Source organism: Takifugu rubripes, chromosome 21 (genome assembly GCF_901000725.2).
Source record: "Takifugu rubripes chromosome 21, fTakRub1.2, whole genome shotgun sequence".
NCBI classification, from domain to species: Eukaryota; Metazoa; Chordata; class Actinopteri; order Tetraodontiformes; family Tetraodontidae; genus Takifugu; species Takifugu rubripes.
In genome coordinates, this window is record NC_042305.1 from 3,745,865 (window position 1) to 3,770,128 (window position 24,264).

The 24,264-nt window shown below is 44.6% G+C and overlaps 1 protein-coding gene across 1 annotated transcript in view; it reads right to left on the bottom strand.

Moving 5' to 3' along the window:
* Positions 1–24,264, bottom strand: part of hmcn2 (hemicentin 2) — a 46,028-nt gene that overhangs the window by 17,527 nt on the left and 4,237 nt on the right. The window contains exons 5-35 of the mRNA XM_029830120.1: positions 18,453–18,624; positions 18,262–18,368; positions 18,065–18,185; positions 17,712–17,975; positions 17,457–17,601; positions 16,907–17,028; positions 16,443–16,715; positions 15,968–16,109; positions 15,592–15,719; positions 15,263–15,376; positions 15,021–15,179; positions 14,754–14,942; positions 14,078–14,173; positions 13,157–13,284; positions 12,933–13,077; positions 11,928–12,040; positions 10,230–10,389; positions 9,716–9,875; positions 6,365–6,492; positions 5,987–6,238; positions 5,493–5,576; positions 3,880–4,071; positions 3,665–3,795; positions 3,395–3,539; positions 2,850–2,976; positions 2,620–2,777; positions 2,248–2,526; positions 2,041–2,177; positions 622–772; positions 276–491; positions 92–205 (exon numbers count right to left, since the gene is read on the bottom strand). Coding sequence (XP_029685980.1) covers positions 92–205; positions 276–491; positions 622–772; positions 2,041–2,177; positions 2,248–2,526; positions 2,620–2,777; positions 2,850–2,976; positions 3,395–3,539; positions 3,665–3,795; positions 3,880–4,071; positions 5,493–5,576; positions 5,987–6,238; positions 6,365–6,492; positions 9,716–9,875; positions 10,230–10,389; positions 11,928–12,040; positions 12,933–13,077; positions 13,157–13,284; positions 14,078–14,173; positions 14,754–14,942; positions 15,021–15,179; positions 15,263–15,376; positions 15,592–15,719; positions 15,968–16,109; positions 16,443–16,715; positions 16,907–17,028; positions 17,457–17,601; positions 17,712–17,975; positions 18,065–18,185; positions 18,262–18,368; positions 18,453–18,624 — 4,852 coding nt within the window. The remainder of the gene's footprint in view (positions 1–91; positions 206–275; positions 492–621; positions 773–2,040; positions 2,178–2,247; positions 2,527–2,619; positions 2,778–2,849; positions 2,977–3,394; positions 3,540–3,664; positions 3,796–3,879; positions 4,072–5,492; positions 5,577–5,986; positions 6,239–6,364; positions 6,493–9,715; positions 9,876–10,229; positions 10,390–11,927; positions 12,041–12,932; positions 13,078–13,156; positions 13,285–14,077; positions 14,174–14,753; positions 14,943–15,020; positions 15,180–15,262; positions 15,377–15,591; positions 15,720–15,967; positions 16,110–16,442; positions 16,716–16,906; positions 17,029–17,456; positions 17,602–17,711; positions 17,976–18,064; positions 18,186–18,261; positions 18,369–18,452; positions 18,625–24,264) is intronic.

Sequence of the window (24,264 nt, forward strand, 5' to 3'; positions counted from 1 at the left end):
AAGACTCGGTATCTTTATTAGCATGCTAATTGCAATGCCTATTTCATGTTGAGCAATTTTCTATCATGTCGTCTATAAAGCACGTGCATACCTAAGATGTGCAGCTCAAAGTGCATGTGGTCCTCTCCTGCTTCGTTAACAGCCTGACATGTGTACCTTCCAGCGTCGTCTTTCCGCACTCGAGCAATTTGCAGCACCTGTCCTCCTGAAAAAGTTAACCCACCTTTAAGACGTAGCACACGACCGGCGCCGTGAACAGGAAAGTGTCATCCTACCCGGGAGAAGGACCACTCCGTCGCCAGATAGGAGTTTCTGCCCGTCTTTGTGCCAGCTGAGCTTGGGCGGGGGGATGGCATTACTCTCACAGGACAGACTGACCGGGTGGCCTAAGACCACGTCCAGCTTTTCCACCGTGTCGTCTTTATCGTCGCCCTCGTGTCCAAGACCCCACGCCGCTTCTCTGTTTGTCACCCTGTGAAAGACCGGGGGAACTGGAAAGAAAAGACCATGTGCGCATCAGACTGGTGACGCCGTCTTCATCGCAGAATTGCTCGTATATCAGCAACTGAATCCAATATTCAAATTTCTGAGGAATTAAGGTGCCGATTTCAGCAAACGTACCCTGAATTGTGACGTGGAAATCTCTCTTGTCCTCTCCGGCGGAGTTGGTGACCACACAAGTGTACTGTCCTTCGTGGACCAGCATGGTGTTTTCTATGAGGAGGCTGTGGCCAAGCTCCTGAATGCCAGTATGGACGCTCCCCGTCAGCAACTATAGTCAGAAAATATGCCAGACACGAGGAAACCTATCAATAACTTTTCAAATGCGTGAGTTTCATCACTTTGGTTCTGCACCCCGCCGCAACAGACGATCAGCGCATGACTAACTTTACACTTTCAACTTCATTTTGAGTGTATTGCTATCCAAATGTAGAAATTCTGACACCCTCTATGTCTGCCCTCTGTTATTTTACCCCAGCAACGATAATTGGACGGGCCAATATGATCGTAAGTCTAATTGTCACTTTTAATATTTGGTTGTAAATCCTTTGCAGTCGATGACAGCCTGAAGTCTGGAGCCCACAGAAATCTCCAGACGCTGAGTTTTGATGTCCCGCCAGGCCTCTACAGCAGCTGTCTTCAGTTCCTGCGTGTTCTCGTGGCATTTTCCCTTCCCCAGTTTTTATCTCCAGTGAGTGAAATCTGTTTTGCACAGGGCTAAACTGCACTCCAAATATAAGCCTCTAACAGCACAGAAAGCCTATGTTACTGTCTGGTTCTAGATCTGGTTTTATGTGCAGGGTTTTCATAGAACAAAGGTAAAATCTATTTCTGAACACTAGCCTTCTATATAAATTAAAGCAGTTGTACTGAAACATACATGAATGTCAGTTCCACTGAAGCAGCTATGGTATAAGTATGGAGCTAAACGTGCAGTGGATAAAAGTTTGATGTCTGGCTTCAGATTCTTTAATATATAATATATGTATTAGTGAGACGTTATGCATCTGAGCACTCAGAATCTCTTCCACTACAGAAGAACAGACTACTAACCTATTTGGAAGTTCTTAAAACATCTTACACATCTGTCTGTGATGTCTTTTGCTGCATCTGGACATACTTGACTGAGTCAACTAAAACATTTGGCAGGTACTTAAATGTGTTGTGTTTTATATAAAAAGACAGAAAAATAAAACTTTTCTTCCAGCTCCATTTGGAAGAAGGAATGCAGCTTCTACGGCCGAATATGCAACATGCAGAAAAATGCATACTAAACAGTGAATGAGTGGAGGAGAGCCCTGAATTGAAACACACCAGGTTGCCAAAGAACAACAACTGCCCACAGGATAAGCAGTTTTTGTGCGTTATGGTATTGGCACTGCTGAATTCACCAAATAGGCTGCGATTCACCCGGCTTACCCTCTGGTTTAGCAAAAAGATGCCTGTTCTGAGCTTGTTGCAGTTCAAATTGGCCACCAGTAGAGGCTGAAATTGTTCTATTTAGATCACCTTAAAAAGACACGCTTGCATTGCACCAACCTGCCCATCTTTGAACCACTGGATTTTAGGCTCTGGGAATCCTTTAGTCATGCAGGAAAGAGTTAAGCTCCCGTTCATCCGTACTTTCTCTTCATGTGTGCCAAACACTGGGGAGTCTCCTTCTATTTGTGGAGGAACTTGAGACAGCAGAAAAAAGGCGATTCATTAAACGTTTTCAGGAGTGACCGTGATCTGGAGGATTCTTACCCAAAACAACGAGAGAATAATGTTTGATGGCCGTTCCGGCTGGGTTGGTGGCCCTGCAGGTGTAGAGGCCGGTGCTGTCGCCCTGCACGGAGCCCAAACGCAGCGCCTGTCCACCACGGGTGTATGTCAACTGCGGGCTGGAGACAATCGGCTGATTGTCCTTCAACCAGGTGATGCTGGGAGTGGGAGATCCCTCCACATCACAGGAGAGCAGCGTGGAGAATCCAAGCACCACCGACACCTCTGAAGTCTCACTGGGGCCTTTGATGGTAGGGGGGGCTGAGACAGACAACCACAATGGTTCTCACTGCCTCGTAGAACATCAAAGCTGAATGTAAATAGTGTTTTAGGGAAAAGACTAAAAATCAAGACCTTGCACTGTGAGTCTGAACTGCCGCATTTGTGTTCCTGCGTTGTTGCTTGCCAGACACTGATAGATCCCCTGATCCCTCAGTCTGACTGCCTTCACCTTCAGCACCTGTCCATCTTCGTGAAACTCCACATGGGGATCGCCGTCACGCGACAGAACCCTAGAGCAAAAACCAGAAACTGGAATCGGAACCGTGACCCGCACCGAATGTCACGCCAAAAGTGGTGCTTACTCTCCATCGCGGCTCCATTCCACTCTAGGTGGTGGTTTCCCACGAACCTGGCACTGGAACTCTACCTCCTGACCCAGTGCCACGGTCAACTCCTGCATTTGAGACGCTCCTGAGATCACTGGTGGAGCTGTTTCAGTGGTACACACACACACACACACACACACACACACACACACACAGACACACACACATATATATATACAGTTTGTTTTAAATATACTTAAGTGTGTGCAATTCATCATTTGATGTAAACTTTCTAATGCCATAATGGTCTATTTTTAAACACTATTTTTAAGCTGACAGTTCAGTACCTCCATTATCAAAACTCAGAAAGCTACAGTAAACCTAGTTAAAGACCTCTCTGTGCTTAGTTATTTAGCTATCTCTCTAGCATCCTTTAGCTATCTCTCTAGCATCCAAGCTGCCTAGGTTAGCTTGGAATTTGATGAAAAAGCGGACATTTGTTGTAAATGGAGGGATATTTGGCCGCGAGTTGAACATTGTTAAGGTGCGTGTCGTGAGTGGTGGCTGCTTAATGTGCTTGCCTTGCACCACAATGCTATATTCTCTCCGCGCCTCCCCGGCAGAGTTCTGAGCAGTGCAGGAAAATCTTCCTGCATGTTCTGGCTGAACCCTGTAAATCCGCAGCATCCTATTGCCATTCTGCAGATATACCCCAGGTGTGTCCACCTGCATACACAAAAATCATTTTAGTACATCTGTAATGTTTATCCCTCACTGTAAGTAGCTATAGAACATATCATCTACAAGTACTACATTTATTAGCATTGCTAAGGGGGCTACAAAATACACACGGGATGTCCGTCTTTTGACCAGGTGATTGTGGGGGAGGGGATCCCAAAGGCATCGCACCCCAGCGTTAGGGGCTGCTTCAAGGTGACAGTGAGGTTCAGAGGCTGAGTATCATCCTGAATCTCTGGTGGAACTAGAGGTGTAAAGAAAAAAAACACAAGTGTCAATAAATGTAGATTTGTGTACTTGTTTTGGATGGGACCAAGAGTTTTCTCACCGTTTACTTTCAGTCTGGTCTTTCTTTCCACGGAGCCGGCTTCATTGGTCGCCACACACGTGAAATCCCCGCTATGGCTGGCAGACGCGGCGCGAATGACGAGGGCGCCATCCTCGCCGACAGAAAAGTCGGACTGCTCAGGATGAATTTCCAGGCCATTCCTGAACCAGCGGATCTTCGGACGAGGCGAACCTGAATTCACAAGGACAAACGAGTGAGCAAAAGCCGAGTTTCGTCTCACTGCTTTGGGGCGTCATCCTCATCTACGACAAGAGGAGACACACGGAGGACAATTTAAAAACACATCGAGATTTACTACCAAGCACTGAGGCGAGAGTCACATGTTTGACCAACACGAGTGTTTCAACACACACTTCAAAGTCAGGCTGAGCTAGAACAGGTGTGGTGTGTTGATTACTGGGTGCAGAAGGGCTGCAAATGAGTGAGAGGAGAAAGCGAGGGACCGTGGAGGCCTATATTGTACCCAACAGAGGGAGAACAGACGAACATGTCAGTGGAGTTCAGCAGTCTAGATGACCTCATCTGTCTTCAAACGTATTACATTCAGTGTAGGAGCCCTGCAGATGAGACAGCATCCTTCCTAAGGACACAATACTAACCACAGTGCAGCTCCCTTTTGTACATATGTGAACAGTTATGGACCTCTGAGACAAATTCATTGCATCATTGCGAGGGGGAAATGCATACAGATGTTCTCTTTTAGATGCGTAACAGATCTAATTAAGAGACTTTGAATTTATTTGCTTGGGCTGAAAAAGATTATCTCTTCTGTGTATTACCCAATAATTACCTCTATAACATGCTATGTGCTCATTGGAGAATTATTAATAAGCGTCTTTAAAGGACTAGGCTTGATCTTCAGATCGCCAATATACAAATCCTTGTCTGATCCAGCTTGCTTCTTGGCTTGGGACAGCAGTGGGAGTGCTCAAGAGCCTGATGCAACATGCCTGTAGTATTAGTTGAATGGAAAGAGGGTGAAGAATGGCTTCATCGCCCTCTTCCTATGTTAAACCATCTCTTTCCGTCATCTGCTAGCAGCAGCCTCTAATTAGGATTCCTCTACCAGCAGGCTCTCCCGTTCAGGAAAGCAGATGTGACTCAGTGAGGCAGCAGGAAGCAGACGTTCCAGCTGTTGCTCCAAATTAGACATGGTCCTCACCGTCCCCCCAGAGGTGGTTGCCATGACACAGGTCCACACAAACAGGACATGTTTGTGCTGCTTGTCAGAGGAAGCTACATGCATCTAAACTTCAGATATCTGCGGGACATGCGCGCGCTAAGTGTGTTTTGGAAAAATGGGGAGATTTTTATGGAGGGGTTTTAAAATGCTGTATCTTATCTCTGGGTGCTGCGATCAACTGTTGAAATTATGATAGTCAAATGTTAAGGGACCACAGTAAAGTATTCCTTTGAAGTGCATGTTTATACGAGTCTGATTATTGTCTCATGAGAGGACACTAAAAAGCATCATTTTATGCTTTAAAACCGGAGTAATACCCTGTAAATTGTCTCCTCTAAACAACAGTCTACTTATCACGCCGCTCTGTTCCGTCTGTTTAAAGCTGAGTCATGGCTGACTCGTGTCATACCTTCAGCAGGACAAGGTATGGTGACCTTGTTGTTGGCTACTTTATCTAAGAGGGCATCTCCAGGTTCTGCGAAGGAGGGGGCATCTGTGAATACAGGGCAAAAAACAAATTAAATCCTAAAATGTGTAATTACAGTGGATGAAAATCTCAGCCTAGACACGTAAATAGGATAAAGGTAGAATCAGATAGTCACTAAATGTGTATTTTATTTCCCATTGGCCCAACTCGAAGTAATTCCTCAAGGTCAAATGGAGAGAGCATGAAAAGGAACTGGAAGATCTTCTGAAAGGGTTCTTCAATTCTGACAAGTTTAGTGGGAGATAAGGGGATTTATTCTCCGACATGATCCCAGGGCTGAGGGTCTGTCTTTGGGGAGTTTGTTCCACGGATGGTTGTTCTAGCCTGACAAAGACGGCTTCTTTTACTCTGCTTTCAAACCACATCGGCACAGTTCATCGGAGCCTTTTGAGGTCGAGGTTAAAAGAAGGACTTACCAAGAATGTCCAACTTTATCTCTGAGGTCTCCTGTCCAGCGCTGTTTGTGGCCACACATCTGTAAGTGCCCTGATCGCCGAGCTTGGCCTGATGGATCCTGAGGGGTGTTGCGTTCTTGATCCCAACAGGAAGTCCATTGTGAAACCATGTGACCTCAGGGCTTGGCTCTCCCTGGACCACACACGGCAGGGTCACCGTTTGACCAATCCGAGCTTTCAGGAGGGTGGCGGCTGGCTGGATCCTCGGCTTTGCTGAGAAGAGAGGACCACATTCCTCGTTCTTAGCGTCTGTATTGACTCTTGTCAGACCTCTAATGTTCAGTCAGGCAACAGGAAGTATTTTCTTCCTTCAGCTTTCTGGAAAATTCCCAGAATTACCTTGAATGTGTAAATTGTAGCTTAGTGACACGTTGCCGGCTGGGTTTTCTGCAGTGCAGGTGTAACGTTTGCTATCAATCAGACGTACATCGGTGATCCTCAGTGAGCCTGAAGGTAAAACAGTGAACCTGGGGGGGTTGACGGGGATCAAGGGTAAAGAAACAAACATAAGAAAATACGTGATGAGTCACTAAAGACAGACGTCGTGATTCTGGAGAGCAGCTCGCCTTGCTTTGAAGCAAAATTATAATTTAATGTGCTTCACTCTGCATTTAGATTTCCTTTTACTGTACTGAGCAATGACGACCGGATGTATCTGTGGGACAAATTTCAAGCTGCTATTTTGCTTCTGGTGCTTTTTCGAGTCGAAAACAAGTTGAGGAAAACTATTCATGTAAACAGGTTGAGAGAAAACTCCCACGACAGCTACTGCCAGAGGCTCATTGAGGGAACATTTTTATATAAAAATAAATAAATGAATGAATACATAAATACAAATACATGAAAGTAGATGAAAATAACAAAATGTGAACAACAAAAACCTTTAAATGGTCTAAGACATCGCCAGTGTTTGCACTGCTGGGAATTCTTCTACTTTCAGCTGTTTCTGTCCGGGTTCCCCGCAGTGTCTCCACTCTCTTCATCTAACCTTGTCTTCTCCGTCCTCTCCTCTCACACCAACTGACGTCAAAACATCCGTAAATCTTTGGTGTTCTTTTAGGTCTCCTGACTGGCATCTTCATCCTCAGCCTCCATCTATGAATATAGTCCCTTTTGCTGCTCAATTCATGTCCAAACCATCTCTTCTCTGACTTTATCCTCAAGATATCTAACATGTACCATTCCTGACTCTATCCATCATCCTTATCCCCAAAGAGACCCTCCACATCTTCATCTCTGTCACTTCCAACTCTGCCTCCTGTCTTCTCAGTGCCACAGAGCATGGCTTTTAGGCTTTTTCTGGATCTACAAAGGCACAATGCAGCTCCCTCTTACCTTCTCTATCTACACAGCAACCCCAAAGCACATATCGCATCTGTAGCACTCTTCCTCGGCATGAAACCATGCTGCTGTTCACTAATCCTTACTGCTGCCATTAGTTTAGCTTCTGCTACGCTCCCACAACTTCACTGTTGGCTAATCACCTTTATTCCTCTGAAGATGCCACAACTTCCTCAAAATCCTCCCATCTGTCACTACATGTGCATTTCTGTCCATCATCCCCCTTACCTGCTTCACATCCAGAACCACCATTCTATGTCCTCTCACCTAGCCCTAGTTTGCCATCACTGATCTGATTACATCATCTACACATGATGTGGTCCACCTGTGTACACCTGCCTCTGCTCTAGTAAGTCAGCCTGTGCTCCTGCTTCTCCTGGAGCACAGCCATTTCCTTTTTTTGTAAAGTCTGCCCCATAATTCATAATTCCTTTGCTGGATATCAAACTTCTCCATCACTTCCTCATCACCTTTGACTGCCTCACCAACATTAAAGTATACCGATAACCCTTCGCTCTCTTTTGGGGAGTTGCTTCTTCTCTTGTAACTCGCACCCCATCACCTCCAGAACACCCCAAACAAATGTCTCCTCCACCTTTGTCCCTCACATCATGTCAGCCAACTCTGCAGCTTTTCCTGACAATTTGTGGGTGACCTCAACACCGAAAAATGAGGCCCTCATAATGATCAAACCACAATAACAGTTGTGAAAATTACAGTTTTGACCTTTAAGGTGACCATAAATGTGCAGAATGTTGAGTTGTTTAAATGATTTTTAAACACATACAGTGCTTTACATTGCCCTAAAGTATTTGGTTAAAAAAAAGATACTTTATTTGAAATTGGAGATCATTTGCCAAATAGTTGGCACAAAATCTCTTCGCTTGAAGCCAAAAATTCTAAGAAACTGTCAACCTTGTTGCAGCAGCCACCACAGTCACATAAAGGTAATAGGGAATAAATAGGGATTTAACTGATATAGGGATTTAACTGATTGAGCACAAACTGACCAGACAGGTAGACCACAAAGACAATCCCATTTTATTCCAACTACAAATATGTCAACTGAATATTCAAAAAAAAAAAGGTCAGCAACTTTTGGGGGGTGGGGTGTGTGCTGGTAACCTGTCCCGCAAGAAGCTATCCAGCTGTATAAATGCATAACGTGCAGAAGCGTAAACACACCCTGTGATTTATCTCAGACAAGAGCGCAGCTAAGCAACTAAATTCTAACAATAACATCTTCATAAGTGGAGGCACAAAGAGCTCTCTATATCAGCTGCACATATGCTGTAATGTCGCTCCTCCTCAAACTGCCTCAGGAGAGGGAGCAACATGTAACGTTGGAACGAAATGACAGAGGATGAAGTGGTCGGTCTGTGTTCAGGTCTGACACAACAGGAATCACCCGTCTGTGTGCACAAAGATGGAACTCATCTGGATCAGCTCGAGCATGAAACAACAGATTTAAGGTTTAGTAGCCCTTCAGTCCTCTTCTATCAGTCTTCTTACGGCCCACGGGTTTCAGTTGTTTCAACATTCCCCACTTCCCGGTCATTTCCTCTCGTAGCCACAGTGAATAGACCGCCAGCGTGCTCATTTCTGCAGGTCTAGCATATGCAAAACAGTGAGAGACATGGGGGTTGTTCGCAGGGCTGTGTTATTCTCATCAGGCCGGAATAGTAAAGAGCGAGTGTTGTTTTACTGCTGCAACACTCTGAGGAATCCAAACATCGGCTCAGACAGGACTTATATCTCTTCCTCTGTCAGTTCATTTTCCCCCTGTCTTCCTGGCGACCCTTGCTCCTCTCTCTCCGCTTCCTTTGTCCTCGCCCCCTCAGAAGTCGGACTGTCTCCGAGACAACGCAGCTTTGAGCCCATTCTGTCATTCTTCTATCTAACCAATAACATTCGATCTGGTGTCTGGACAGCGAGCCTGTCTGTCATCTCCCACGTCAGCCAGCCCTTCTGCACTTGGACTGACCGCACAATGAAAGCTGAGAACTGGCGAACCATGTGGGACCAGATGTTCCACCTCAAGTTTGCCGCGTCAAAGAAAAGCACTTAGTGACAGTCTGCTTCAGCCTAGCTGCTGTTTGACAGACACGGCATGACCTCCTGACCTTCTGTAAAACACCGCATGATGAGTTCAAGTAAGTAGCAACTGTGTTCCGCTTCATTAACTCCACAAAAATACGCATGGACCACAAAAGCACTGACTGCTGTGAGGATCTTTTTGGAAAATATGTCACCTCAACTTTAGTTTTAATTCATCTCGTATAGAAGCTTAAACATCCTGGTACCAAAATGAGTCCCATCTTAAAAACGGGTAATAGATGTTCCTCTTACCCAGCTGTGACAGGGGGGATGGGATGTCCATTTCTACTCCATGTGACCAGCGGTGAGGGATTCCCCTGAGCCTCACATGGCAGAACAACCTCGGTGCCCACCTCCGCAGCCATCTTGACTGTCTTGTCATTACTAGTAACACCAATTATCTTTGGCATGGCTGTTGACGCATTGAGAGAAGAGTGTAATATTTAAGTTTGACTTTCTGGTATACATTAAAATGACAACTGTCCACTCTCACTGTCCGAGTGAAGTCGAGGAAGCCCAGTTAATGCCACACAAAATAAAAATATGGAGCTTAAACCTCTGCAGGAATGCAAATTGGCCAAAATAATACTTGTTAAGTCAGTAATGTAAGAGCCAGATTTCATAGACATGTACATACAGTGCATGTGATCAATCTTTATAGAGGCTATAGGTGAACATTATCTGCTTCTTTGAAAAATATTAGAAAGGGTACAGATGGTACATTTGTTGAATCAAACATCATGAGTTGAGACAGCCATTTGCTTACTGTTGACACTCAGCTGGATCTCTCGGCTAGCATAACCCACGGGATTAGTGGAGGTGCAAACGTAGATGCCTGCATCATCCGTGGTGGGGTAGGGGATGTGGAGGTGTCCATCTGAGGCAGACTGTAGAGACGAGTGGTTCCTAGGGAGAGGCTGCCTTCCCTGGAGAAGCCAAAGGCATAAGATCAGACTTAATGTACTGAAGATAAAAGCTGTCCATAAACAGCGCAGCGACCCTAAGCTCAGTGTCAGCTTTATTCAGGCCAACCTTTGATCCCAAATGTAACTACAGAGCTCCTCTCCCAAATATGTGCAAGCGAGAGGTGTAGGCTGCGGGAAATAGAGCTGCCTTTGACGTACTGTGCAATTGCTAAAACAGAGTCATTTTTTCTGACAGGGCAAGGAATTTACTTGTCTCTGGGGCAATTTGCAGGAAAATGCAAGAAAGAAAAATCTGGCTTATGTCAACTGTATATAGGAAACAAGAACATGTTTTCCTTTGTCAAGAATAAGGGATGTTCCCCCAAGCATGAAATGATGTTTTTGTCTAGGTTCTGCAAAGCACTCTCTCAAGTTCCTTATTTTCATTACATAAATTTATCTAAAGATTATCTACTAAAATGTTGATTATGAATCATTCTGTCTCTAAAGTTTTTTTTTTCTATCAAACAAAGAGAAAATAACCCTAAGACCTCATTTCAGCCACCAACAACAGACTAATAATCTATCTATAGAAAGTGTGCTTTATTGAAAATGGTTCTTTATACCCGTGGTTGTCATGTTGGGCTTTACATCAGATGTAAAGTGTGATGAGTTGTGCTGGTTGATGGTGTTAATGTGGCAGCTTTGCACTCCTGATTGCATATAATAATTTGTTTTCACAGTACGGCTCTCTTCTTTTCATCAGTGTTTCACAGAAAGGTGCTGCAAAGTCTTTAATAGCTTCCTAAGCTATTAGGATGAAAGCTGTGAAATGTCACTGACATGCAACATGTGTAATGATTGCCATGGTTATATCCCGTCGAGCCAGGCTAATCAAATTTTGATTGCAATGCAAGAGGCTGGTGGCGTTTGGGGAATTTGTGTAATGAATGAATACACACACAGACCCTTCATCTCATATCCCAAACTGCGTGAGCCCTTTTGGGATCACAGAGAGAGCAAAGTCAGGGTGCACCCCTAGATGAGTCCCCACTTCATCCATTTTTGGGTTTGGTACCTGGGCCGCCCTCTGAAAGTGTTCTGGCACCGTCCCCTACTAACAGAACACCTTCCATGTTTTACCTGCACTGGGGATTGAACCCAGAACCCTCTGCTTCTCAGCCAATCCTCAGGTAAAGCCAAGGGTGTATGTAAAGACATGTAAAGCCAAGGGTGCATAAAAGGGGCCTTGAAATGAGTTTGAATAATTATTGTTGGAGAATAAGAGAATGTTATTATGCAGACTCAAAAATGGATATCAAAACAACTGCAGGACAGGCTTATTTAGCTTTTATTTACTGCATCCTGCTTGAATGTGGTTCTCCTGACATTCCTTACAGTGATTGATTTGAAGACAACTGGATGCCAAGTATGATTCTTACGGCATAGTGTGGGAAAAAACAAGCCAGTCAATCATCAATTGGTTATACGAGGAGTTTGTGGGATTCGGCCAGAGGAATCATCAAGGAAAGAGGATTTGGATGAGTGTGACGTCCTACCTTGGACCAGACAACATCTGGCCTGGGAACGCCGCTGGATTTGCAAGAAAGCGTGATAGATACACCTTCATTGGCGATGTAGTGGTACGGACCAGCGTGGATCTCAGGGGGCACTGTGGAAGAAGTAGGTCATGAAATGCAGCTGTCGGGCTGGCCCGCAGCATGATCACTGGCTTCAGTCAGGCAGCGTTATCAGCGCTGGAGGCATTTCTTCATTACAAACCGATGATGAAGCCTAATCTGGCCTGTCATTACACACCTCTCAACAGAGTGGCCTTTTCATCAGGGCATGCAGCAAATGAACCCCCTCACTGCAATTACTCCAGGAGGGTCAAGTCACCAGCATATTCCATGCTGAGTCAGCACATTATTGACCCGACTCTAAAGAACGGCCAGTTTTCAGCATTCAGAAACTGCACGCAAGGTGTGTTATTGCTGGTGTTTGACAATATTAGCTTCAGTTCCTGCTGAAAATGCACATAACTACATTGTCATTTATTAAAAGCAGCCACACAGCTAAAAGTAGGTATTTAATATTCATTTAGATAATACTTATGTGTTGACATACATGTTTTGGGTTGTTTTTTCAGCAAATTGTTGCTGTTGGGATTGACTTTTGTTTAGTTTGCACTTGTGTTTAGTGACTCATTTTGCAGGATTGTGCATAGAGCATCACTTTAGTGTGTTACGACAGTACAAAACAGCACAGAGCACACTTCAGCCTGACAGAAATGTAATCATATTTTACACAGTCGTATAGAAAGCAAAACAGCTCGATTCAGAGACTCGTATTGCAGGTTTAGCAATTAAACTGCTACAGCAGGAACAATGAAACAGAATATCTGCAGGAAGCAGTCTGAGACTGCATTTACACAACTTAGAATTCTCTATGTAAAATAATCTACTTGTATTAGGATTTGAAATTCTCATGTATGAAAAGCTTAGACTAATGTCTAAAGTGGAGGATTCCTAAAGAAATACTTTCCATGTAACCAGGGGTCTTACCTTGAATCTCCACACTGGCCGTGATGTTTCTGGAGCCCGCAATATTTACTGCGGTGCAAACATATGTTCCAGCATCTTCCGCTACAGCTCTTTCAATAGACAGGCTGCCGTCACTCCTCAGGAAAATCCGTCCATTCAGATGAACCTACGGGGAAGAATCACTGTCACGCATGAACACTGATGACAATAATCTGTGTAATAAAATGAGATAAAGATCACATTACAGGTTTTCCATTATGAGACCAGTATCTTTCTGGGAGAGGTATTCCATCCAAAAGCATGCAGGGGATAGTGAGAGACTGACCAATGCCAGTGCCGATGGTTGCTGGCCCCTGAGCCAAGAGAGGGGGCTCTGCAAGAAAATTCAGAGTCAGAACGTGAAGCCCCATCATCTGTTCCAGCTTATGACACTATGTAACCTCAGTAACAGAGGAGATGACCCACACTTTTATCCATCTGAGAGTGTAATTGGAAACAAGAGCGTGTTCACGGAAGGTCTGTTATGGTGCACTTCGTATCTTAAAATTTCAATAAGAAGTTACATGAAGAATCAAAAAAAGCTGTTCTGAATTGTTGGATCAATCAATGGATCAAATTTGCAGTAAAACAATGCAGAACTGATTACAAAAGGCCAAATTCCACTGTATTGCTGCAAAATACAATGGAAAATAGCATTTGGATGCCCGATTCTTTGGACTGTCAAACAATAAGACTGGTTTGGATACTCCATGTGTGCGCATTCATTTCGAATCCAGGACTTAAGATTAAGGCTTACAGGTTCTTATCCTGCAGCCCAATTCTCCTGAATCCTGTGTTGTGATGTGAAAATCTTGCAAAATGAGTGCTTAATCCACAAAAAAAACAAAGCCTCATATGATGAGACTGACACAACATGAGCTCAAAGAGTCATATTAATTTTTCTGACAGTCTGAATCTGATTGTATGACTGTTGGGTAGCTTCTGGGCACTGGCAAAAACTCAAAAGTAAGATTAAAAGAAAGCCGACTTTCATGTTTGAGGAATATCCAATGAACACTTTGAAGTTAAGCTGCAGACGAGTGTAAGCGAGAGGCCATAAATACCAAATGAAGTCGTAGCTGCGGCCTCGCAAAGGTTTCTGATGAAAGATGTTGAGAGAAACGTACCCAGTCCGGTGACACTAACTCTGGCCCCAGTTTTAATGGTTCCAAAGGGGTTTTTTGCCTCACAGATGTACAATCCTTCATCGTTGAGCCAGACACCTATTATCAAAGAGAAAGGACAAACAAGAATGAACGTGTCAGAGTCTGGGTGTCAGAGATAAGCAGCACCTCCTCACTAACTACCAAAAATATATATCTAGGAGATAAATCCAATGCTAATAGCAGTTAAGTCCTCTGCTCAATAACAAATGGTATTATTGGTTTAGCTACAGTAATTAGAAGGTAAAAATAGAAAATAACAGGATTAATGTTTGGCTCAGCTGTCAGCCAGCTAACGCATGTCTCTGCAAAGACCCTGGAGTGTGTTTGTTGTAGATGATTCTTTTTTTTTCTTTATCTTAGGCAGGTTGGCAACGGTTATGACGGGACTTAAAAAAAATAGTGAAAAAAAAGTGTCTGCGTGACAAAAACGGACCACGGCCAGTCAGTTAAACAGGAGCAGCTTCAAAGCATCTGCAGACTTCAGCATATTGATGCCCAGATGAAAAGAATGACAGACGTGGAGTCTGTCACGTGGTAAAATCTCAGTCATACCAGCGAGTCCGAGGCAAAATAGAGCCGTAACAAACAGCGGTGGACGCCAAAGCTCTGCTGTGATAGTGTTTCATGAAAAACTCACCCTGGATTAGAAGATGTCCATTCTCCAGCTGCACCGTTCTGCTGTGGCCGCCTGTGAGAACCCGCCCGCCATCCTGTCGGTGCCAGGTGACTGTTGGCTGAGGGGAACCTCGGGCAGTGCAGGGGAGGGTGACATTCTCCCCTATGTTAGCCATCAAGTCGACTGGCGCCTCAGAGAACAATGGGCCCACTGTGAAAGGACGAGAAAATCTTCCTCTGTATACATTCAGAAAGTAGCGTCAGCTTCGTGTGGGCACTCTGAACTCACCTCCAACCTTCAGAATGACTGTACCAGTAGCAGTGCCAGCAGGGCTGCTGGCCACGCAAGTGTACCGGCCAGCATCGACCTCTTGCACCCCTCGAATGTGAAGGTCCCCGTGGTGAACGTCTTGTCCAGCAAATGGTGTGGAACCCACCTCAAACTCACCTGGAAACACAAATAGAAGGTACCGATGTGTGTTCCTTCTCTCAGTTTTGTGTATGAAATGTATTGTGTTGACCTTGACCTACCTTTGAACCAGCGCACGAGAGGGGGAGGGGCACCTGTAGCCTGGCACTCCAGCACAGCATCAGCACCAACAGAAACATGGATAGCCTGCTGGGTCACCCTTATTCGAGGAGCCTCTGGAGGAAAAATAGGCATCTTATTTTATGTATAACCACATGTGCTGTTTAATTGTCTTACAAAGTTGAAAGTTGAATGATCTGATGACGTGTTTTAAACCACCTGGAGTTACACAGCCGTCCTGACAGAACTATCATAAGTTAATCTGGTGCGTTTAAATGCCAACAAATTATGAAGAGTTTTGGGTGAGATCACGATCGTTGGCTTGATTCACCTGAAAATGTGAGTGAGACAGACTGCGAGGCCATCCCGGCCTCATTAGTTGCCAGGCATGTGTAGTTCCCAGCATCTTCTGGCAGGGCCCCTTTTATGGTCAGAACGCCATAATGGTTTATATTCAACCTGAAAAAAATCACCTAATTACAAATTTTAAAAAAAATACAATGCATCCTTTTCTCTGAATAATCCGAGTCTTTTGCACAGGCATTTAAAGTTCTTATCCATAGTTAGTGAGGTACTTCAATCAGGAGATTCAAATCTACACAGTGATGGGAACAAGACGGGGCAAAAGCATATGTTGTAAAGTGGAATATAATGATTATCGGAGAGCTCTGTGCCGGAGGTGTTGAGAGGGCTGAGCGTTGCTTTACCTCTGCCGATTAGTGAGCAACATGTTTCCGTGGCTCCAGAAAAGCTGCGGAGGGGGAGAGCCGGACGCTGAACAGACGAAGCGGAGCTCTTCCCCGCGGGAGAAAACCCGGCTCTGGGGGTGAATTACCACAGATGGGGCCTCTGCAATTGTAGTCAAACAGAGGCAGAATGCTGACGATGACTCAGCAAATGTTTGACGACGCGGGTCAAGATACCACTACCAGCAGTCAGTGTCATTCTGACTGATGGCGAAAAAAAGTTACGTTGCAAACATCTGCTTTCAATAGACAACCAGCTTTTCCATAAGCATAAATTCTGGGTGATTACAAACAGTTTCTGATGAGGAAGTTGCTCAACCTGACTGTGAGGAAGAATCAATAATGGAAAACAGATGAGAGGGGTCTGAGAGAGCTATGAGGCCCCAGTGAGTTAAGTATTTAAACAGATGACCTGTAGTGCAGCGGGCTACTGTACCTGGAACATGAAGCCACACGATGATTCTGCTGTCTCCGTGGGCATTTGTAGCCACGCAGTGGTATTCTCCAGCATCCTGAATCTGCACCCCGCTGATCTGCAGCGATGAGTCAGGCAGCACTTTAGACCTTCCTGTGTGGGCCCCAATGGCACGACCCGCTCTGTACCATGTCAGGTTGTGGCGCACGGAGCCTTCCACTTTGCAGGACAACACCGCCACGGCCCCCACAGAGGAAGTCACATTGACTGCTGGCTTCAGGACCGGAGGTGGCTCTGTTTAATCACAACATTAAGAAACTGAGCAGAAAATGTTTAGCGAAAATAAATGTTTGCGTGGGCGTCTTATATAATTTTGATGTTTTAAACATGCGTCTGAGTTTTAGCGGGCTCGAACTTAAATCAAAGCCACGCTGTAATTGCAGATACATGAGCAGATCTGAGCTGGACAATTGTGGGAGAGATACCTCTAATAGTCAGCTGGGTTAAAGCACGTCCTTGGCCTGCCTTGCTCTGCGCTACGCACTCATACAGGCCTTCATCCTCAGCAGAAGCATGGTCGATCTCCCATGAGGCTAGGGCAGAATTCCTGATACAGATACCCTCGGTTGAGTTGATGAAGTTTAACACAAATAGCACGACTAATTTACATCACTTTCAATCGCAAACTCTGGCACAAAGGCTGGAAATAGTTTTCAGCACAGTTCACTCATCATTTCAAGGATGTGATTTGAAGCAAAGCATCAAAAACAGGAAAAATGGATGCAATGGATGGATGCAATTTTTTTTAAGATGACATAATCAAACGTGTAATGTCCGTGTTTACTAGCATCCTGACAGATGAGCTAGTAAAGTTCAAGCATCCCTAATGCTTAACAGAAGTGCGCACTGTTAAATGTAGCGAATGACCTCAGCGCCCCCCGCCCCATCCTTTTTATACAGCCGTTAATGGGCGCAACATCTAAAGAAACACAACCAAATGTTACGCGCTGCTCAACAAAAACTGGAAAAACTCACTGGTAGAGCTTTTCTTCTCCCACTGCGACCCCATCCCTGGTGAACCTAAGCCTGTAAGGAATGGGACTCTCTATCGAACAGCGAATCATAACCGGCTGCATATAGAAGCCATTCACCACATCAGGCATGCTCACAAGTGGTGGATCTACACGAGGGAAGAAGCAAAGGTTAAAGTTCACTCGACAGACTGATGAGGTATGAAGAAGAGTGTGTTCCAGATCTGATGATGTGTCTGCTGGAAAAATGTTGTCTTGCCTGGAATGACATTAGTGTAGGAGACACTGGACAGTCTCTGGAAACGGTAGCCCTCATCATCTTTACCCGTCACCCTGATGAAGAAGCTCTGAGAGGGGGTGCGGAACTCTGGCAGTCTCCACAATCCATGCTGCTGGAGACCAGAGGACGGCTGTATGGGCATGGTGCGTAAGGACCGACCAGAACTGGACATGAGCTCCAGCAGGTTTAGTTGCCCCGGGGGCTTCAGGCCTGTACATTTTAACATGACATGGGCAGGAAGTCCTGGAAGACAATGAGAGTGAGAACACCAACAGGTCATCCACACATGTTCTTAGTCAAGCACAAAGCAAGACTCTATACATGCCAGCTACCTTTTATAGGCCTCTCTCTGGTATGATTAAACTCCGAAACAGGTACACTGGAGAAGCCGGCCCGGAAATCCAGATTGCTGACTCCAGTTACTCTAAGAGTATGGCGTCCACTGCAGCTCACCTGAAAAGGACGCGGAACTATTTTGTAACTACGGTGTCATAAAATAACAAGAGAACCATGTACACTACGGTGGTACCTTCAGCTTCCAAGTCCCTGGTCTGGGAAATTTCAGGTTGACAACTCGAGCAGAATTGGGAATGTTCAACAACTCTGTGAGGCCTTGCGCTTCACCGACGATACGACCTTAAAAAAATAGGACAATACCATTTAGATCTGCTACTTATTGGTGCAGAAATGTCATCTAAAATGTATTAACAATCCGTCTACCCAAGGGATCGCTGAGCTCGATCTGCGGTGTTGGTCCACTGAGAGATATGGTGACCTCTCGAAGGCTGGGGTCCAAGGGCAGATCCCACTTGTTCTCCTGGGCACCGTCGTGGTTTGAGGACAACAGGTGGACCTTCATCGCCTGAACTGTCTCTTCCACCCATTTTAAAACCTGGAGGGTGAAACATAGCATCCGAGATGCATTCCATTAAATAAAGCTGCAACCATGGGATGAGCACAGGAAGGGACATGATTTAGCCCGTCTCTCATCACCCCCTCCGACCATTTCCTCGCATGAGTAGCAGGCTGCTCTTTGTCTCCGGACTACTCTTTCATCGCAAAAGTATTCCGCAGAGGGATTTTGCCTAAACAAAGGAAAAGTGAACTAGCTCAACTGTCAAAATGATAACATACAGTTTTCTGCACTCTTGAGCGTTTATTCCCAGAAGAGAGTCTCTCTCACAGTGGAAGTCTGTCAGGCAACAGTCTTGGTCCTGCGGCACAGCTCACATGAATCATATGGTTTGTTCCTCAGAATAGAAAGCTGATGTGGCAGAGGTGATGGTGGTGGGTGTGCGTGTGTGTGTTGGGGGGGGGATCTTTTGTTTTAGAAATAGAGACATACCACAATATGAACCTGATTAATAGGATGGATCATTTATGGACAGAAACAGCTGGTTTCTCATTCTTTTCTGGGGTTGGTTAAGCTTGAAGAAGCCAGATGAGGTCAGACTGCAAAGCATTAGGCTGACTTCTTAAATGAGTCATTCCATTATTCAGACCCAAGATTACCCACAGTCAGACAAAATCAATGGCACTCGGATTGTATTTAACGGCAAAAACATCATATCTAGAGATAATATCTGTCTGGGACTTTAGAAATACAGCACGGATTTCATCTTGGTTTTCTATGAAACAACAACAGGAATAGAAAAACACAGGCTTCTGTGATAGAAGTGTCTTCCAGAGACTGCTGTCGTCCAGCATTAGTCTTTATCTTATCCACTGAGACATCGTTGTAACGGTAATGAAACAAACTGCAACATTTCTTCTGTTGGTTATGAGAGACTGAGCCAGTGGGCACAATTCTACAAAAACAGGCAAAAACAAAACTTTTTAGTGATTTAGTTATCAGGCTTTTTATTGGGTCCACTAGGTGCTGACAGCAGCTGGTTCCTCTCACGGTTTTACAACTGGAAACAGCTGTAATGTCTGCCACATGTGCAGCCATCACCAGTAGAACAGGAAAGTGTTCAGAAGTGACCTACATCTGCCCCCAGGCACACTTCATGTCTTATGCAAGAGTGCACAGAGAAGTGGGCATTTCCTTTCCCTTGAAACCTCACATAAAAGCCCAAAAGGTGCAGAGCATCATGCTGAGTTGCAACCAGTGTTGTGTGAAATGTTTAGGTCTTCCTCATCTTCATTCACTGATAGCAAAAGGTGTGGGGAGTGTAGTTTGCATATGGCTTTAGAGGGGTGGCTCTATGACCTTGAGACATGTTTCTGCACCACAGAGTTGTCTGGAGCAGCGCCAGTTAGCCAGGACAAGGCAGATGGTGCAGACTGGCCCGGCTTAGGCATAGCTAGGTGCACCAGCAGTGATGGCTGGATGATGGTTCATGGCCATCCAACTTCCTGTTGTTTTCCCCACTAAGTGGCCCACCTGGTGAAAAGCGAGGCACGTCATCAGCAACTCATGTGCCGCACGAAACCGGCACCAGCACCCATAGCTAGGCACGTTCCACAACCGGAGTGGGCGACTTTAAGGCAAATATGAAGTTAGAATTGACGTCGGCGCTAATGGCTTCACCAAGATTATGGAGTTGGTCTGTAACTTGACAAAGAAAAGGGCATGCTTTGGCCCCTCCCCTAATCTGGTCAACGGTGATATGTAGAGCCTCATATCATCTCTGTTGCTTTTGGTCCTGATGGTGATTACTTTTGTCGACAATTAGCCCAGTTTTGGGGGCAAAAAAAGGTGTCTGATTGAAGTGACAAAATGTCATAGTGGTGTGGAGCCGCGTATTCATATCCTCTACCCGAATACAATTCTAACTATTAGAGGGAAAATAGTCAGTCAGGCCCTCCCAAAAGCTGTTAGACATATTGGCTCTAAAAGAGCTCCAATGAGACCTCAAATTCCTTTGAAATTGTAGATTCTGTTTCCTGTGTTTTCGTCAGGTTTTTTCGAGGTCATCGCTGCGCAGAAACAGCATTTGTTAAAGTTTTTAATGATCTTCTCTGAGCTTCAGAGAGTGGACTGTTTTCTGTACTGGTCCTGGTGGACTTCAGTGCTGCCTTTGATAGAGCTGATCAGCATGCTGTTACTGGAGCATGTCACAGGGATTAGAGGGACAGCATCAAGGTGGTTCAGATCATATTTACTAGCGGCATTCAAGTTTGTTCGTGTTCCTGATATGTGTTCCTCATATACTAGGATTAGTCATGGAGTTCCACAAGGGTCTGTATTTGGACCAATCCTTTTCACCTTGTTCATGTTTCCCTTGGGAACTGTTATTTGGCAGCATCAAATAAATTCCCTTTGCCATGCTGATGATACTCAGCTGTATTTATCTATGAAATCAGAGGAAACAGAGCACTCAGGCTGGTCTTGAAGATGTCAAGTCTTGGATGACCTCAAATTTCCTTCTTCTTAATTCGGACAAGACTGAGGTCATTGTGTTTGGTCCTAAGCTGCTCAGGAATTGATGAGCTCATCACATCATCACTCTGTATTCCTTTAGCCTCTTTTTAGCCTCTAGTTATTCTGTGAGGAATCTTGGAATAATCTTTGATTAGTATCTGTCCTTTCACTTGCGCACAAAAAGGCTCTTTTTTTCATTTGAAGATCTTTGGTAAGATCTTACTGACTGAAAATAATGTGGAAAAGCTAATCCATGCGTTTGTTACTTCTAGACAGATTGACTATTGTTAAATTGTCCCAAATGCTGCAGTTAAATTTCAGTGGGATGTTAGTGACCACGCTTCTCCTGCAGGATGTTGGTTTCTCTCAGAGTGCTGTTTTTTTTAGATTTCCAGAAGCTTTAAAAGAAGCTTTTAGCTTTCAGCACCCCTGCTGTGGAACCAGCTCCCTGTCCAGGTGTTGGGAAGCTGACTCCCTCTTTACTTCCTCTCTACTATTGAGATTGACCTGAGACCCTTCCTCTCTGAGAAAACATATAGTTTGTAATTGCATAGCTACAGTCTATCTTCCCTCTCTCTCTCTGTTTGTCTTTCTACATGCATCACCGACTCATTGATCCATTAAATTTTAGTCGTATGTCTTTAGGAAACCATTTACATGTACAATGTATGTTTCCCAGCCAACCCTAAGAAAGATGGTCTACCTATATAATAAGGGTCCTGCTCAAGGTTTTATACTGTTTACTGGTGGGTTTTTTGCCATTGTTGCTTGATTGTGGTCAGTCTCCGAATGCCTTGTAAAAATATATGAATACACATAAATTAAGTTGAATGGCCACGAATGTATTCCGGAGTCCAAACAACTGGTGTTTCCAAGTGCTGTTGCAGATATCTGTTATCAGTTGCAGCTAGGACCCCCCCCCCCCCACCCCCCTCCTTCCCCCCCCGCTGCTAGATTTGATAGAATGCCAGATGAGCCACAGTGGCGTATTTTGTCCTCAGTCACATGGATTTGATATCGTACGAGAAAATTTCAAGTTTATGTTGTGGCTCAGCAGAACAGCTTGACACTGGACCTCCCAATGGGGGCTCAGCTCAGGTTTAACCACTATAACATCTGATATTTGCAGGATGATGTTGCACTGCAAATTGAATTTATGAACGTGGATAGATCCCAGATGTAAACCTAGTTCCTCTCTGTTGGGTTGTAACACACCTGCTTTGTCCATGGTGGGCAGGTTATAGACAGCTACAGCAAGAGAGAGGCAATTACAGCACAAGAGAGGCAGATACACCATTAAAGGGGCAGCTACAGCATGACACAGGCAATTACAGCATGGGAGAGAGGAAGCCACAACATGAGATAGGGAGCTACAGCATAAAAGGGGCAGCTACAGCATGAAACAGGCAACTACAGCATGAGAGGCAGCTGTAGCATAAAAGGGGTTGCTACAGCATGAGACAGGTGAGATAGCAACTGCAGTGAAATCTTTCCTACATTTTCACTGTTGAATATTTATTAGCCTCCACCCTCTTCCATCTCAATTTAAATCCTTCTTGGTGATGGCTTTGACAGTCAAAAACAAATAAATCCATGTATTATTGAAATTGCAAGTTATATTTGTAGCACAATTCGCATCATGAGAAAAGGGGCCATGTTACAGCTAGCTCTTGGAGACACTTGAGCTGAGTGTTATTTGCAGCTTGATAGGCATAAACTCTAAACAGGCTGGTCCCACAATGCTAATCCCTACTTTATTTCCCTTCAAAGCCCATTTACATCTGAAAACAGACATCACAGCATATATTCTGTGAGCAACAGAATCACCGTGGTCCTGATTCTTGATTAACCCTTGAGGCTAGTGGTGGGTCAGGTTGGCATGGTTACCACGATGTGTTACTAATAGCTTGCAGTGCACGTAAAAATTTGAATGCCAATTCTTTGGTGACGTAAAAAAAATAGATAAAGAGAAATAATGTCAAAAAACAAACTATAATTTGTTAGGGTTCAAAATACACTAATAAAAACCCAGGTTGCATGAGTATGCCCCCCCTCTGATAAATGGGGGTGTGGCTGTGTTCATAATTCACCTTCAGACCCATGTTAATAGTCATCAGTTGCCATCAGGGACTCTGATTAATCCCAAAGCTATCAGAGGAATTTCCCGAATGGTATCAGTCAGAAGAAGAGAAAAGAATTTCCAAGACCTCAGTGAAGACAATCGTCATCAAAGGGAGAAGATCTGGCTCATATGGGGTTGGGGGGACATTAATCTCCCCTTTTGTTATGGTTTGGTGGGTGACAAGATGAAAGATGGATAAATCATCCAAGACTGGCTACAAGATGTTTTGCAGAATTATGCAACTGCATTATTTGACTTAAATCTTCTGACACAACCTGGTCATTTTCCAGGGTGTGTAGACCTTTTACACCCATTGTATCTTCTTGTCAGTCATCAGCCGTCACGTTCAAACACAACTGACTAATGTCTGTTGTGTGAGGACTGGGACCAACCCCAGCAGGTAGAGAGAAGCCATCTAAGGACATAGCATGGGATATAAACATATACTTTTGCTATTACGTTTAAATATTTTGGTTAGAACATACAATTCCTAGGGTTTTTGGGCTTAAGGGATTTGCATTAATTTGGTTGAAGAATGACACCCGTGAGCTATAATCACACAGGTCTGAGTCTCATGTGGATGAAAATGTGTTCAGAACTATTCAGATGTTTACATTCAACAGCAGACTAAGAACATGTGAAAACACTTCTAGCTACTTTTGCACAAAGCCATGTGGAATTGAGGTGTGAGGACTAGAATGAATTAGGTCTCCTATTCCCTTCATACGGGAACAGCTGGCAGCATTATAGAGTGATAATGAACCGAACCACCTCAGACAGGCACTATATGTTTTGCTACATTCAAGCATGACTTGACAGGAAACAGAGCCACTCAAACACATCAGAGTTCAGCGGTTCAGTAGGCCGCCGGTGCACAGGCCCTGACTCGGCCCTTCCTGGCCATCTCCTGTACTGACATGCAGTTCAACTGTGTCTCTTCCAGAGGAACCTCTGGTTTCTTTTATGCATCTGCTGGGAAGTGAGCTTTGCTGTCTTTGGCTTCTGAAACAATGCTTCTGTTACATGCTGCTTCTGAGCCCATA